Source organism: Orcinus orca, chromosome 5, assembly GCF_937001465.1.
Source record: "Orcinus orca chromosome 5, mOrcOrc1.1, whole genome shotgun sequence".
Lineage (NCBI taxonomy): Eukaryota > Metazoa > Chordata > Mammalia > Artiodactyla > Delphinidae > Orcinus > Orcinus orca.
Window position 1 is genome coordinate 141,406,973 of NC_064563.1, and position 17,283 is coordinate 141,424,255.

Here is a 17,283-nt window from a genome sequence, read left to right on the forward strand (position 1 = left end):
TATAAATTAATCATGCTGCTCATTCTAATATTCAGACTAGAGATTCAGCAATTTTCCATAAGACGGATAGTGTAAAGTGAATAAATGCTGAAATCTCTTGATATACATACACATATGCATGTGTGTATGAATCTTCCTGAATTAACTGCGTCCACCATGTTGATTTTTGATTTCGGGAGTTTTTTTTTTTTTTTACTAGCTATAGTTGTGGTAAAGTTTCTTTCTCCACTGAGACTGTGTGTGATGAGTGCAGAAAATGGCTGTTTTTCCATGTACTCAGGAATTTGGTTTGTCACTGTTTAGGTCTTTCGATATGAACAAAACCAGAAAATTTCGAAGTATTTCTTATACTGGATTATTTGAAGGAAATGTGTTTTCTCTAATTCAATAATACCTGGTTTTAATGAGCTATTGGCTACAGTTAAGTAACATCATTATTTGAGGACACCCTTGTATGTATTATAATAAGATCTTGTGAATAGTTGAACTGACTTTACATTTATAAAATTATATAACGTGAATAACATTCACAGTTAAATAGTAAGATAAATTATGACAGGACATAAGAATTTGTTTTATGCAGTAAATGGAGAAGTTGTATGTTTGAGAATTGGAGCAGTTGGTCAGAATTGGAAAGTGTTCAATTGTGTACCAGAAGAAAATTCTCTGGACGTCCAAAAAGTAGTAATAGCACAGTCTTTGCACTGTACTTTCAAGAAACAAAGTATGTTTGGATTCATTTTCCCGCTTGTTCAAAAGTAGCCTATCAGGTAGGGTGTCTGTTTTTAGTCTGTTTTTACAGCTGAAGGGATTGAGCTCCCATTTGTGACTTCTCCAAGTATGTAGGCAGTAGACTCTGGGGCCCAGCCCAGGCTTCTTTCTTCTTAGATACAGTGCTTTTTCAGTTGTAACACCTGGCATCTAAGGAGGGCTAGGAAAAAAATCCAGTCCTTTCAAGTTATTTTATGTTTGTATTATTGTAGTAGGTAATTTAGTTAACAAAGTACCTATTTTTAGATACAGCTAACATCTTATTTGAGGGTTATTTTCAAATAAGAGATAAGTTACTTAGTATTTCCATTGTAAGCTGTAAAATATTTTAAAAGATTCATATGATGTAAAAAGACTGTCTTTTAAGTAATAGTATTCAGCCAGATACTTCTGCCAAACTCCAGAAATTTTGGAACCTTAATAAGGCAGTCAGATTAAAAGCTTACTTATAACTGAAGTGTAAAGCACTGAAACTGTGCACTGATGTGGCGTGGTCTGCTGGTCATAAGACATGGGCTCCAGGTCTTGACTCATGATCTGGTTGTGTGACTTGAGTCAGGTCACATGGACTCTTCTCTCTGTTCCTTGAATGTAAGATTGAGACCTTAGACTAGACCCTCCAGAAGAGTACTCTCTAGCTCTAAACTTCTGTAATTTCATTATTCAGTTTCCATAATCATCCTATCCAGTGCCTTTTAAGTAAGGTTTATTGTACAAGTAAATTGAAAGAAGATAACGTTTTATTTCTGGTAGTTAATCTTTCTTGTGTGAGTGTGTTTCATGTGAATTTAAATACAGTTTTGTTCAAAAGATAAATGAAGTAAAAGTAAAAGTAGAAAAGTATGATTGATGTTCAGAATGCTGAGTCTCTCTGGGCTGTTAACAGTTTTCACAGTACCTTTCATGGTCCTTAAGCTATGTACTCTGGATATGTGTTACATATGCTATTCAACTTTATTAATAGCTCTCAAAATAGCAAGAATGGCAGGACATGGTGTTTCTCATTCTCCACTGTATATATGAAAATATGAGGTAAACATAAATAAAATGGGTGGAATAGGTATTATTAAACTAGAAAACAATTTTTAAATAAAGTCCTGGTACTTAACACTGTGGAATCTTTTCAAGAAAAAAAGATTGTTTTAGCTCTTGTAGCTTCTCTAAGCAGGAGGTGTGAACTACTGCCTTTTTTTTTTTTTTTTTTTTTTTTTTTGGCTTTGTGATCTGTGTCATCATCACACAGAAAGGTCAAGAGATAGGAGCGCTGGGGTTGTGACATTTTCTGGCTCCCGGAGCCTTAAGGCTGAGGTGGCAGGAGAATAGCTCAACAACTTTGCCTTTTCAGCGAGGGCGGTGTGGAGGCCGTGGTGGGACTGGGCTACCTGCAGTGGCTCAGGGAGCCCCTGGGTCCTCTGAACGCTGTGGGACTTCTGCCCGGCTGCGGAAGGGAAGGAGGGAGCTTGCTATGTTACATTCTCCTGACTGTGTGACCATAAGAAGTTGGAAGTGGACAAAGTGTCAAATGCTTAGGGCTGGCTTGAGTCTTAGTATATAGATTTGTCACTGAGTGTGTATTTGGACAAGTTAATTTTCTAATTCTGGATTGGTGCTTATGGCACCACAGTAATGAGAAACAGAAAGTTTGGTTGCCTAACAGGAAATCACAATGAAAGTTTGTGAAGGAAGAGTTGTTTAGTTTGTCGAAATTAATTTGTTCTTTCCATATATTTTGAGTGCCTAGCCTGCACAAGGCACTGTTTGAAGCACTGAAATACAGCCTGATCTAAAGGCCAGTTTTTTGTGGGTGGAATTCATCTGGTTTATATATACAGATGCCCCTGAAATAGTAACTTCTGTTGCCAGAAGAATATAAGAAAAGTAATGTATTTAGAATTAGCTAATTGATTTGGCCTTTTAGGTAGCTTGGCTAATTGTGGAAGAGGTTAGCAATATTGTGTGACATGCCAAGGCCATAGCACACACTCATATATTGAGTGCAGGAAAGATTGTTAGGCAAAATTACATTCATATCCAATTTCATGCATGTCCTATGTACATTAAATATTTTTTTTTTGATTGTGGGATTTTGGTGTTTTAAGCGAGCATAATTACTCATGGAAAGATGTAGGCACTAGTCACATTTTTTCCAATGTTTGAAATACCAGTGGAATTGTAAGTGGGCAAGTTAAAAAAGCATATTTACAGTTTTGAACATAATTAATTGTAATAAATGCATATGTTTATTTTATTGGTGTTTATTATGCATGACTCAATTATTTTGTCCAACAAATAGACTAAAAATGATTCAACAAGAGGATAGACAAGAGACCTAAAATTAACAGGGAGCTCCTGGCCCAGTGCTGTGGTTCAGATCATAGGCTTAGGTGGGAGACTGCCTCACTTCTCATCTCTGTTATTTACTGGCTCTAAGACCTTGGTCAAGTAACTTTACATCAGAGACTCAGATTTCTCATTTGTAAAATAGTGACAGGAACTTACGTTACTTATTCTCATGAGATTGTTGAGAGGATTACATGAGAGAGTAAAAATCTACATACTCAAAGCATAGTGTATAGCAAGTATTTGCTGCTATAATTATTATTTTATTAACTACTTAAGTAATTCAGTTGTTTCTAGCAGTAGTTATACCTTCTATCAACTCTTGTGGCAAAGGTAAACAAGTATTTCACTGGTTCAGATTTCGTGAAACCTCACAGTGAGGCTACACTCCAGTAGTCCAAGAATGGTCTTGCCAAGTACGTTACCTGCTTGAAAACGGTCAGGGTCTTAAAAAATAAAAAAAGGAAATACCTTAAGAGAAACCTCTTTCATTACCTTAAATGCTTATAGCATTCATTCACATAAAAGTATTTGACATGCTTATTACTGATATTGTCTATTCATTAAATTAAGTCTCCAAGGACAGGTATAAGAACCAAATATTCTGTGAACCTAACTGTACCTGTTCATATTTAGAAAAATAAAACTATATATATTTAATAAATTAATTCAGGTGATATTATTAAGTCTTACTATATTTTCAGACAAATAGTTACAATCATTGAAGGTTTTTTTTCCCTTAAACCTTATTTGGAACTTTGAGAAGGAGAGGATCATGGGAAGAGGTAATAATTATTAACTTAATTCAGTAGTTCAGTGAATTTGCCATCCGGATAACAACTTTTTAGAGTTTGAGTATAGATTCAGAAGAAACTAATGTTAATACCAGTTTAAGAGAAAGTGCAGGGTCGGAACAGTTCTCGGAGCTGAGTTGCTATTCCCAGGTTATAATCCTCAAATTTGGCTCAAATTTCCACTTCTTTCATAGAATAAAGAGAGGGAGAGAGAGTACAGCTAGGTAACTGTAACTAGGTAACACCATCTTTTCATACCACAGGGATGGGGATTCTTTTCTGTTCTGTCCTTACAACCCTTCTGTCTTCTTTTTTTGTTACTGTGGGTTAACTTGGTTAATTTTCCCAAGACTCCAGACATTTCTGTGAGGCCTTAGTATGATGTCTTTTCTGTCTCTCTGCCCCTCAGATTGACTGACCACAGTGCCTTTGGAAGGGGCTGCATCAGGGGCTTCTGGCTCAGTTGTTTTGCTGGTGTAAATGTCTGCAGGAGAGCTAGACAGGAGCCCAAGGATGACTAGCGTAGTGACTGAAGGTACCTTGATGTCATTAATTGGTTTTGAGGATCTGTTGCTTGCAAGAAGCCCCTCTGGGAACTCCTTTGCTGAGGCTTGAGGAGTGGGGCGAGAGCAGCCATCCAGGATCATTAGTGTGCTAGTTGCAGCATTCCTGGGCGTATTTATGTTTGGAGGACGTTTGTGTTTCCTGCTTTATCCCCCGTCTAGCAGGAAGCTCACAGTTGAACCCTGACTGCTTATTGGACGATGAAGGAGACATGGGTTAGTTTTGGGGTGGGAGTATGGTTGAAATGAGTTTTTTAAAAGAAAGTTTCATTAGCTTTAAGGTGTTCTCTGGAACTTATTTGTGGTCAGCTCCTAGTGTAATCATAGGTAGGGATATTGGTATTATGGCTTCACTTGTTTATTCAACAAATACTTATTAAGTACCTACTGTGTTTCAGGCACTATGCCTGCTATGTTTTAGGCAAAGGGAATACAACATTGAAGAAAAGAATCCCTGCCCCATATGGAGTTTTCCTTGTAGTGGAAGGAGAAGGAGAAAAAACTAGAACCAGTAAATGAGTAAATGTATACCAGTACGTCAGGTGCCGAAAAGTGCTGCTGGCTGGGGGCACAGGGAATGTGGAGGGTGAGGTCGGATGTGTTAAGGTAGAGGGCATGTTTTACTCAGTCATGTTAAAGAAGTGAGTGAAGATTTCAGCCTCGCTTACAGGTGCTGGTCAGAGGGCAGGGTCTGGGGTTGTTAGGAGCTGCAGTTCTGCAGCACCAAGCTCCATCTCTGCTCCACGAACAGCTTGCTTCGTGGTGCCAACTGGGTCTTAGACTCCCGTGTTAGGAAGCTGAAAGGTGGGTTAGTCTTCATCTGCCTGTTGTGAACCAGGTCAGGCTTTAGGAATAATTTAGAAGAAATTTTTCCTTAGGCTAATTGTATGGTGGAGAAGCCCTCTTGGGCAGCATCATGCATGTCTCCTGGACCAGGGGTATATCTGTATTCCTCTTGTTGAATTTGGGGAACAAAATTGAAGCCTTGGTAACTGGGCATATTATCTTCTAATTCCGTTTATTTGTTCCAGTGGTTGTCTTCAGTGGATTCCGGATGAAAGAGATATGACCAAGAGAGCATGTATACTATTCTAACGTAGATGTCTTTTTTTTTTTTCTTTTTTAAATACGTATACACAGGTTACAGAAGAGGGAATTCATACCAGTACAGTATAGTTAAAGTGCTAGTCTTTTCTGTCTATTTAAGGTGATGCCTGATATTGTCATGTTACAGAGGCGGATGCCCCAAACCTTCCGTGATCCAGCTACTGCTCCCCTGAGAAAACTTTCTGTTGACTTGATCAAAACATATAAGCATATTAATGAGGTAAGACTATTGATTTGTTATAACAGCATCTATTTTGCAATAGAGCAAGGGAAAAAAGTTATTTTGTAGCATATTTAAGCATACTAAAATTATTTTTAACTCCCAAAGAGTGTCATATTGATGATTATCATGAAGACTGGTAAGTTAGTGATTTATAGATAATAAAATTATAATTGTGTAAAACAAATAAGATATATTAACAAGGACTGCAAAAAGTTAAGATAATTGTGGATAACTTCCCTTCTTTTTAAAGTTATATTTAATATATGCTGAGTTGTCATTTTTATAATAATCTCGTCTCCAAAACTTCAGGGGAAAGGAAGGTAATAATGATAATATAAAAGTATGAAAATGTTACGGAATTTTGCTTAAATTTTTACATATCTGTTTCTACTTTTACCATGGATGTCAGGAAGCTCTGAGATGTATTTAATGCCCAGTTAACAGGCATTTGCTCTAGTCTGTCTGATCTATCTATATTTATGTAGTTTAAAGTTTTCTTTTTAAATTAATGTGTGTTCTTTTATCTGTATCTTTTTCATTGTAAGATATCTGAAAGCCTTTTTGGTGGAAGTAAGTAGGATAAAAAACATGGACAGCCCTTTGAATTACTCACCTTTCAACTTGACTCTTGGCTTTCAAAACTTATTTTTCTGGTGTTTTAGACCTTTGGCTTGGTTGTTACTTGCTTCTAATCCCAACTCTAGCTCTGTAATGAATTATTAAATGAGCTTTTTTGGAGAAGGGTGGACACCCTATGCTTTCTTTCCTCTTCCAATGGGGCCTTACATCCTTTCACGTTAAAGACTTATCTTCTACCAGCTTTAGAGCCATTTAACTAAAAAGATGTTCTTATGTGTGTATAAATTTTATAGCAGTTTGATGCTGTTTTAATGCCAGTATTATATTATTGTGGCAATGTGGCAGGATAAAATTGAAGTGAACTCAATGAGGAGCATTTCTAAGTTGGATTTTGTATACAATTTATATGTTATAAAAGATGTTCCAAACTAGCTTTTGGTCATCTGAAAATATCTGATAAATTGTTGTTAACAATTGATTAATGTCAGTTTGCTAATATCTGATAAATTGTTAAACTGTTAACAGTAGCTTTGTTAAAGCTTGTTTTTAACTGTTTTGCCACCTCGTAAACTAGTTTTTCTGATGTTGCTCTGTGCAATGTAATTTATAATTTCCTGAAAGTTAGTTACCAGTTACCTGGACTGTTGCCTAGTCCACCTATTATTTTTTACTAGTCTTAGAAACTACTTTATAAGAAAAACAGATACAAGGAAAATAACTGAATCTGTGACCAACCATAAGGTTTACGGCCTTTAGTGGGGGGGGAGGGGCATGGCTGTTTTTCATTAATATGTTATTACAGGCTTAAGAACTAGGCATGTCTCAGAGGCCCTTTTTATATTAGCAAAACATCAGTTCATATATTATACATTTAAACTTTCATTTTTAAAATCTTTTGCTCTAGGATCAAATATAAAATTGGGATTGACTAGAAAGGGGCATGAGGGAACTCGAATATAAGGAGGATGAAAATGTTCTTTATTTTGTTTAGCATATGTTGATTACATCAGCGTATACATTTTCCCCAAAGTCCTTCATATTATACACTCTTTTTTTTTTTGAATTTTATTTATTTTTTTATACAGCAGGTTCTTTTTAGTCATCCATTTTATACACATCAGTGTATACATTGTCAGTCCCAATAGCCCAATTCATCCCACCACCCCCACCCCCACCCCTCGCCGCTTTCCCCCCTTGGTGTCCATACGTTTGTTCTCTACATCTGTGTCTGTTTCTGCCCTGCAAACTGGTTCATCTGTACCATTTTTCTAGGTTCCACAAATATGCGTTAATATACAGTATTTGTTTTTCTCTTTCTGACTTTCTTCACTCTGCGTGACAGTCTCTAGGTCCATCCACGTCCCTACAAATGACCCAACTTCGTTCCTTTTTATGGCTGAGTAATATTCCATTGTATATATGTGCCACGTCATCTTTATCCATTTGTCTGTCGATGGGCATTTAGGTTGCTTCCATGACCTGGCTGTTGTAAATAGTGCTGCAGTGAACATTGGGGTGCATGTGTCTTTTTGAATTATGGTTTTCTCTGGGTATATGCCCAGTAGTGGGATTGCTGGGTCATATGGTAGTTCTGTTTTTAGTTTTTTAAGGAACCTACATACTGTCCTCCATAGTGGCTGTATCAGTTTACATTCCCAACCAACAGTGCAAGAGGGTTCCCTTTTCTCCACACCCACTCCAGCATTTGCTGTTTGTAGATTTTCTGATGATGGCCATTTTGATGATGGTGGGAGGTGATACCTCATTGTGGTTTTGATTTGCATTTCTCTAAGACCTATACCATCTCACTGTATATAAATTATACCTTAGTTTAGAAAATAAATATGAATCAGGTCCTGTTACTCTTCTTGAGTGGGAGACTTTGGCGTGGTCACGTAACATCTCCTATTTAAAAAATGTATAAACAGTATAATTCTAAAGTGAATTTTACTGTAGATATTTTTCATTTGTTATATATCAGTGTTATTCTGTAATTCCAGTAGCAACTATAGAAAATTATTTATTTTATTTTTGTGTGTGTTATAAAGAATAAAAATTCATCAGTTTCCTACTGATAGCAGATGTGTCTTGTATGTACTCGACATATGGTGCCCTCACTGCTCCCCGTCCCCAATAATTTTTCATTGCACAGCTAACACTATTTTCTCATTTCAGGTTTACTATGCAAAAAAGAAGCGAAGACACCAGCAGGGCCAGGGAGACGATTCTAGTCATAAGAAGGAGCGGAAGGTTTACAATGATGGTTATGATGATGATAACTATGATTATATTGTAAAAAACGGAGAAAAGTGGATGGATCGTTACGAAATTGACTCCTTGATAGGCAAAGGTTCCTTTGGACAGGTAATTTAATGGAAGATGCTGAATTTCATAAATTAGAAAGAACTCCTTAGTGAATCATGTTACTATAGCCTTTTCTCAGTAGTACACTTTTAATATTTGCAAATAGATCTAAACAACGGATATGTAAGTATTTGGGTTATTATAGTTTTCTGTAAAGGTAAGAAAACTGCATCAGCTATAAAAACGCCATTAGACTTTTTAAAAAAAAACTTTCTATAGCTATCAAGTAGTTATTTTACTAATACTAAGTGGTTGATTTTAATCACTAATAGACAGTATTGCCTCTTTCATGTGGGGTTTTTAGTCTCTGGATGGTTCGTCGTTATGTATGAGAGAGATAATTACCTTCCTGTCGGATACTCCTCCTCACAGAGAACAAAATTACCATTTTCAGCTGGCACAGCACATGTCCTCTCGCTTCTTTGGAGACTTGGGACACCAGGGGCTGTGCCCTAAGTTTTTCCTCAGCTCCTCTTCTAGCTCCGTCAGGCCTCTAAATGGGCAGAGGGTCTCCAGGGTCTCCTCTTAAGTCCTCATGGCATCAGCGTTGCTAATATTGTGATTGGCATTGTTCCGATGGGTGGGGTCGTTCAGGCCGCTTCTACCCGGAAGAGTGAGGGAGGAACTCCAGTGGACCTGGTTTTTTGTTCGTTCCTAGTCTCTTCTCTCCACCCACAGCTCTCTTCTCCTCACGTGCCCACCCTATCCCAATACAAAGCACAAACCCTAACTACATTAGCCTCTTACATCAGCTGTGCCCAGACTAAGAGCTGTCAGACCTTCTTCCTTGCACTTTTAAAAAGCTTTTCTCTGGCAGTGGATCCCCCAGCTGTTCCCATGTGTAAATCTCCCTATCTTATCTCATCAAGTCACAGAGCCTTTTTGTTTGAGGTATGATTTACTGTTAATCCCAGCCTCCTTTGCCTCGTAGCTTTTGTGCAGCAAGTCAGTTACTATAATTTCTAATCCAAATACTTCTTTTGACTTGGACAATATTTTGGATTTTGGAGGTTGTTTTTGGTTTGTCTAAAACTATGGAACCTGCATACACTCTTACTTACCTGTTCCTGCCCTGAGTGAAAGCAAAGCATGCCTCTTTTCAACCTGTGAGGAAAAATTCATCATGTGTCAGTCTGATCATGCTTAGGACAAAAAGTATACTACAGGCCAGTAGCAGCTACAGCTCTAGACCCAGACAGATCAAGCTATTAAACCTATAGGGAAATATGAACAAGCTTCTTAGAAGACCCCTGACTCTGGTGTGGCTCTACCAGGCCCTGGTGTCCCATGTATAATACATTTGCCCCTGTCCATGATTTCACAGAATTTTTGTAATTATACGTAATTCAGGGCCTTTCCCCTTGATTTGTAACCTCTTTTTCTCCTGAGTCAGGGGATTCTCAGTGTGTGGGGAGTCCCTCTTTAAGAAAGGATTACTTTTTGTCAGAAGCAGCTTCTGCTTCTCTTTGAGAGCTTTTTAAGGAAAGGCATTTCTGAGGCCTCTACCTTTTAAGTAAGGCCGTGAACACCCTGGATAGAGTGATTGTCATGTCCACCTTCAAAATTACACCAGCGTTTAGGCAGTTGCTCTCAACAGGACGCTTTTCAAACTTCTGTGATGTCCACCATGAAAACTGTGGCTGTACGGCCTGTTCTCTAAACTTAGTTTTCCTTAAATACTCAGTCTTTGAGCTCACCGTGATCTTTCCCCTCCCCTTTAATTTTCTCATACTCTGATTCCTAAGAGCAAGTCAGCATAGTAAACCTGTGAAAACATAGGCCTATTTGACATCAAAATCCATTTTACCAGATCAGACTGACTGATGCCTTTCTCCTAGGCTGAGGTGTGTTCAGGGTCAGGACCTGTCACTCACCAGATAAAGTCTTCCTTACCGACTTGGTCAGACGTCCTCTAAATCCTCTGCCAGATCCTTGTCAGAGAAGCAGCTTCTTCATTTCTTAAGCCAGTGGTCATCAATCCTGATTGCACTTTGAAAGTCTCCAGGGAGCTTTGGGGATTGGGGGTGGGGTGGGGAGGGGAGGATGGATACTTAGGCTCCAAGCAGTTAAATCAGAGTCTCTGTGACTGGATTCTGGGCATGGGTATTTTTGAAAACACCCTACTGAATGTGTGATATTCGGGGTTGCAGATCATTGCTTTAGCATTGAGCAAGTTAACTATTTGCTAAGTCAGTAAATAGTTGAGTCCATGTTAGTGGCCTTTGTCCTGGAGACCGTTAGGATCTGGGCACTGAACTGCAACTCTTGGTACAGTCAATATGGTCAGTGAAACAGAAGAATATCAGAAGCACTTGGTCAGATGTTTACATGGGTCGCCTCTGATTTAAAAGACAATAGATAGTATTTTTTTAGAATTGGGTGAAACCAGAGATACTGCACGTTTCATTCCAAGTTTGATTTCAGCTGAATGATTTATGATCTATGATTGACAGTAACCTTGACTGATGTGATCTTGGACCATGCATTCCATTCTCTTCCTCTAATCCAGTGGTACTCAGCCAACACATTGGAATCACTTGGAGTTCTACCTGCATCTCTGTACTTTCTGAATATGCTAGAAAATGTATCTAAAACTATTATCTATTCAGACTATTTGTAATATTATAAATATAATATTTAATCACTTATAGCAGTTTCTGATTTGTAGAGATATAGTTTTATCTGTGTATTTCCTGATTTTTGTATAAATTTATTAATAGTGTGAAACTTGTTTTAAATGAGTAAAATTTTAAATGAGAGGTATGCATGGTGATTTGCACATGAATGTTTCAGTTTCCTTCTCATTTTAAAACTCAGAATCCCCTAATTATGGCATTTTAAACTTTTTTCCTGGTTATTTGTTTTTGATATTTTTTAAATTGAATAACTGTAAACTAATTCTTCTGGTATGCCTAAGTTTTTATCTGTGAAAATCTAAGTCACATTTAGAAAGTTATCTACATTTTTCAGATGACTTAGAACCTTTTAAGTATCTCACACATATGCTTGGGATTTAAACCAGGTTTTTCTCTTACTAAAAGAATAGTTAGAAGAATTGTTTTATAATGTTATTTAGTAAGAAAGGTAAAAAACCCCAAAGCACTTGTCAAGATTCATAATTTATTTCTGAAGGAGGAAAATAGTTAATCTGATTTTAAGAAAGTTATCTATTTTGTGGATGTTTAGAAATACTGTAAGGATGCAGAAGAAATCCATTTGAAAAATGACTTAAAGTGACAATAAAATAGTAAATGGATGCTGTTGAATGGAAACGAATAGGATCTCTTTTAATTAGGAAGGTCAGAAAAAGGGGAATTAGATAAATGTACAATTAAGCTGAACTGTAAACTTGTTAAATTGTTCATTAATGAAATAGGTATCATCTGTCTTTTTTCTCTTTTAGGTTGTAAAGGCGTATGATCGTGTGGAGCAAGAATGGGTCGCCATTAAAATAATAAAGAACAAGAAGGCTTTTCTGAATCAAGCCCAGATAGAAGTGCGACTTCTTGAGCTCATGAACAAACATGACACTGAAATGAAATACTACATAGGTAAACAAACAAACAGGCAAAGAAAGCAGTGCGCCCTAACCCAGACCACAAATTTGAGTTATTTTTGTATGAATATATGTTGATTTTATCTTAGTGATTGGGTAAAAATTCAGTTATTTCTGTTGGAGGGCATAGATTTATACACGTTACTTGATCTGGCAGTAATATTTTACATCTTCGGGTACGTGCATTCTAGGTGGTATATAGTATAAAAACAAATGAGAATAGTGTCTTTTTTTGTTGTTTTTTTTTTGTTTTTCAAACTTACAAGTGTCATTTGTTTGCTTTAATGGTGCATGTTTATATAGAGAGGCCACTTTGTGTTAACTTTAACCATTTCTAACATAGCTCAGAAATTAGAAGTGAGCTAATATGTTGTTAATGGTTACAGAACCATTTTTGGAATGTCTGAGCCAAGATCTCAGGTTCTTCCTCAAGAAATAGTAGCCAACATTTCTTGAACTACTACCATATTCCTTGTGGTTTTCTTCCATCATCTGTAACCATAGCAGTCCTGAAAGGAAGGTGGTAAATCCTTATATTACAGGTAGTTTGTACAAAGAGTAACATACCCAAGGTCCCAGGGCTCTTGGAGCTAGGGTCTGAACCTACCTCTGCCTAACTCCAGAGCTTGTGTTTATTTCATTGTCGTATGGTGTTTCTTCTGAATACAAAAAGAGGAGACAGAAGAATTATGAAAATAGTTAAGTCTAGGGCCAATTGATATATGGATAAAACATCTTCTGATTATACATTCTTTAATACTATTCTTAATCAAATCTAAGACACCATAATTTTATGTGCCACCAGGAAACAAATTGCTGCCAACTGTAAACACAAAATGATGTCAATTTTAAGATAGAGACCTTAGGGTCAATTAATTACAGACTGTTTTATAGGCATGTATTAGCAGCTCACCTTCAGAAATGCTAACTTTACCTGAAAAACATATGAGGTTAAGTTTTATTAGCAAACTCCTTTTTAAGAAATGAGGAGAGGGCTTCCCTGATGGCACAGTGGTTGAGAATCTGCCTGCTGATGCAGGGGACCCGGGTTCAAGCCCTGGTCCGGGAAGATCCCACATGCCGCGGAGCAACTAAGCCCGTGCGCCAAAACTACTGATCCTGTGCTCTAGAGCCCGTGAGTCACAACTACTGAGCCCGCATGCTGCAACTGCTGAAGCATGTGTGCCTAGGGCCCGTGCTCCGCAGCAAGGAAAGCCACAGTAATGAGAAGCCCATGCATCGCAACAAAGGGTGGCCCCTGCTCTCCACAACTAGAGAAAAATCCGGCGTGCAGCAACGAAGAACCCAGCACAGCCAAAAATAAATAAATTTATTTTTTAAAAAAAAAGAAATGAAGGGAGGGCATTATGGTTCTTTAGTCCCCCCAAAATAACAGAAACAAAAAAATTGATGTTTAAAGGTGTAAGGTTCACATATTCAGATTAAATTTCATTTATGAAACACCCTTCATTCCTCATTGTTGCAATAAAATGAGCTTATACTATTAATTTTTCTTCCTTAGTGCCTTCTCTGTAGATGTCTGATAAAACCCACAGTAATAACATTTGTATTTCAAGTCTTTTCACACTTACTGCATGTTTGCTGTTCACTTTCAGTTACAGCTTAGTGTAAGGTGAGCACATTTCCGTTCAAGGGGCTTAGGAGGCCAAGAAGGACATTCTAAGGATGCAGTCCTTAGACTTACAGTCTCTAAACATACCTCCCTTTTTCTTCTTTCTCACTCTTGTTTTATTTTGAATTTTTGCTTAAGTAGTAGAGAAAACGTTGATAGCATTACTACAACAATTTATTTCTGCCTTGTTGAAAGAAAACACGAAATGTTAGCTACTTGGTTATGTTATAATAATGGCTGTCATTTTTGTTTCTAATAAACTGACTTTAATGATCATTAATTGCATCAGTTATTACAGATATTCTTTTGGATGAGTTTTTTTTGTTTTTAAAGGTTCTTATTTAGGAAGAAGGTGAATTCATGCACAGTGTCTTAAGAAACTGAGTTTCTATATTGGAAAACAAGCAAAAAGAACTTTAGATTTAGACACAGCCATGGCAGTAGAGTTGGTACATTAAATTTAAGGTGTCTGGAAGTTGTATTGCTCTTTTATAACGTAAATAACTTAATTTTGAAGTGATTTGATCAATATAATTTAGTCTCATGAGTTGTATAGTCTTTAAGTCTTTGAACTTCTAAAAACTCTTACTTTTTTTACCACATAGCATAATTTCTTATCTGGATTATTTGGTACCTGCCACGGTCTAGTTAAAAGAACATTCAGTTTAAGTGTAGAACAAAGTCTTGCCAACCGTCTGTTCTCCCCAAAGTTCAGTTTAAAAAAACTTAATGTATATACTTGTGTTTGAGCTTTCTTTGACAGTGTCTTTAGTGCTCAGCACATTATAGATACTTAGTAAATGAATGATGAATTAGTGGAATTGAGTGGATTGATCTTCCATTGGAAGAATATTCTAATCACAGCTTCTTAGAGGGATTGTCATAATCACGTTTGAATTCTGACATCAGTTACCTTTTGCATTCCTTTTGCGGCTGCTGCTTAACCAGGTCAGAACTCTTGTTTGGACCATGTCTCTGGGGTGTCTTATGTCACATGGAGCTATGTTCTTAATTTTAAACCTATGAACTCAGTGATTAAGAACAGATGTTATACATTCTTATGTAACTGTTGGTGAGAGTTGAGTTGTACTATGGACTCCTATAGAGCCATGTAGTAGTTGTGTTATTTATCCTAATTTTAGATCACGTGTATCAGGAATGATCTAAAAGCTATATTGACATGCAGTGCTTCCAGGGAGACAGTTCAGGGCTCCTACCAGGACAACACAATGTATCCCCTTTCTCAGGGACCAGACATTGAATACTGTCCTAGTTATTCCAGATAAATCTGTAGAGAAACCTCTGTTTTAAATGATACTAAAAGACCAAAATGAAGGTAGCCTTGACAAATGGTTGTTTTTATGTCGTTCCAGTTGAGTTATAGGTGCTCAGTTTGGTGTGTGTAAGAATTTTTATAGTGAAGGGCAGTTCTTTACTTTATTGAATGACTTCATCTGATGTGAAGTCAGTGTTAATACTTAAAGCACAACTTTTCGAAGCAGTTTGTCGACGATTAAGCCTTTTTAGAGGATCAGTAGTGATACCAAGTAATGTATTCTATTAGACTTTCCCCATTCATAAGCCTACTCACAATTTCTTGTGATTGAGCTTTATTTTGAAGTTTTCCCAAACCTTCAGTCTTGGACAGGATGTCCTATGTACCAGTTTGATGAACATAATCAGATGCCTTGATTATGAACTCTAGTACCTTGCAATGTGATTTTCGAGCCTTTGCTGTATTTGCCCAAAAGAAAAAAAAACCTGTCTTCCTTTGACAATTGTTTCAGAAAATCACTAGTGAAATCTAAGGCTCAGCAAAGCAGATTGTGTATGTGTATCAAAGCCTTCCCAGAGAGGGCTGCCAAGTACAGCATCGTCACAAGCTGGACATCCCAGTGGATGGAGCTTAGATGAAGTTGTGAGGTAGGGCTTTCAGGGAGTACAACGTGTTTTCTCTTACCAGTGATGATAAAATTATCAAAGTATTCTCAGTACTCTTTGTCAGTTTGCTACTTGCGTTTTCATACCTGACTTAATTTTTTTTTAAGCAAGGCATTTTGGTGGTACTTCTTGCATTATATTGCATATTGGCAGACACTATACACTAATATATTAATTCAGCAGATGAACAATTTAGATATTCTTAACTGATTAAAGAATGTGCTGTTTAGTGCAGAATGCTGATCTCCAGATTTTAACTTGATTTTCACTCTGCATTTGACATTGTCATGTTACAGATTGTTGGAGAGTTCATGTGCATGTTATTCTCATTTTATTGGTATGTATAATTTAAAATGAAACTTTTTTCTCTTTCAGTGCATTTAAAACGCCACTTTATGTTTCGAAACCACCTCTGTTTAGTTTTTGAAATGCTGTCCTACAACCTCTATGACTTGTTGAGGAACACCAATTTTCGAGGTGTCTCTTTGAACCTAACACGAAAGTTTGCACAGCAAATGTGCACTGCACTGCTTTTCCTTGCGACTCCAGAACTTAGTATCATTCACTGTGACCTAAAACCTGAGAATATCCTTCTTTGTAACCCCAAACGCAGTGCAATCAAGATTGTTGACTTTGGCAGTTCTTGTCAGCTGGGGCAGAGGGTAAGTATATTTCAGGACTTGTGAATTAAAATTAGAATTAGGTTAAAAGACTGTAAGTAGATACTTGAAATGTTATTAATCTGTATACAATTTGGAGGTAATTACAGGATGGTTATCTTTAAAATGCAGCACTTGAATCACCTTGTGTTGATACCTATTTTGGGAAATACCTTTTAAAATGCAAATAGTAAACTTTGAATTAGAAGGTATTAGTTTTTTAAAGTTTAACTTAAAAAATTATGTGTATACTAAAAGTCTAAGAGAAAAGAGGGGATGGATATATTAAATATTAGGTGATTTGTTGTAACTATATTTCCCAAATAGAGGTCCTTAGTATAAATTTGGGGAAATTCCAATAATAGAACATTGACTCCTTGCTGTAAAATATTTCTCTAAATATAGGTCGAGATAAATGTTTTTCCTCAAAAGCTGATGGGTAAAAAAAAATGCAGGTAATTTTACATTACACACAGTGATACAGTGTAAATTACTAGGTTGATAGACATACTTGTTTTGATAAATAAGTTTAAATCTTTTTTTTGTTTTATAAATTATGACACCGAACTAGTTTTCTTTAGAGTGCTAAAAACAGACATGTCCATAGCAGTAAATAGATTTAGGTTTAGCTGATTTTAGGAAAGCAAATTTTTCCTACGGATCTTTCTAGCATTATGAAAGCTACTCTAACAGTGTTTTGCATATAAAATAGAAGTTATAGGATGGTCTCTTCTTGAAACCAACTAGGGTCAC

At 36.8% G+C, this 17,283-nt stretch overlaps 1 protein-coding gene across 15 annotated transcripts in view; it reads left to right on the forward strand.

Moving 5' to 3' along the window:
* The window catches only part of DYRK1A (dual specificity tyrosine phosphorylation regulated kinase 1A), a 145,404-nt gene that overhangs the window by 104,956 nt on the left and 23,165 nt on the right, over nt 1–17,283 (forward strand). For 13 of the 15 annotated variants that reach the window (XM_033418293.2, XM_033418298.2, XM_033418292.2 and 10 more), the window contains 4 exons: nt 5,676–5,795; nt 8,553–8,741; nt 12,145–12,292; nt 16,247–16,533. In XM_033418293.2, coding sequence (XP_033274184.2) covers nt 5,676–5,795; nt 8,553–8,741; nt 12,145–12,292; nt 16,247–16,533 — 744 coding nt within the window. The remainder of the gene's footprint in view (nt 1–5,675; nt 5,796–8,552; nt 8,742–12,144; nt 12,293–16,246; nt 16,534–17,283) is intronic. The other 2 variants (XM_033418295.2, XM_033418299.2) reach the window with 1 other exon arrangement.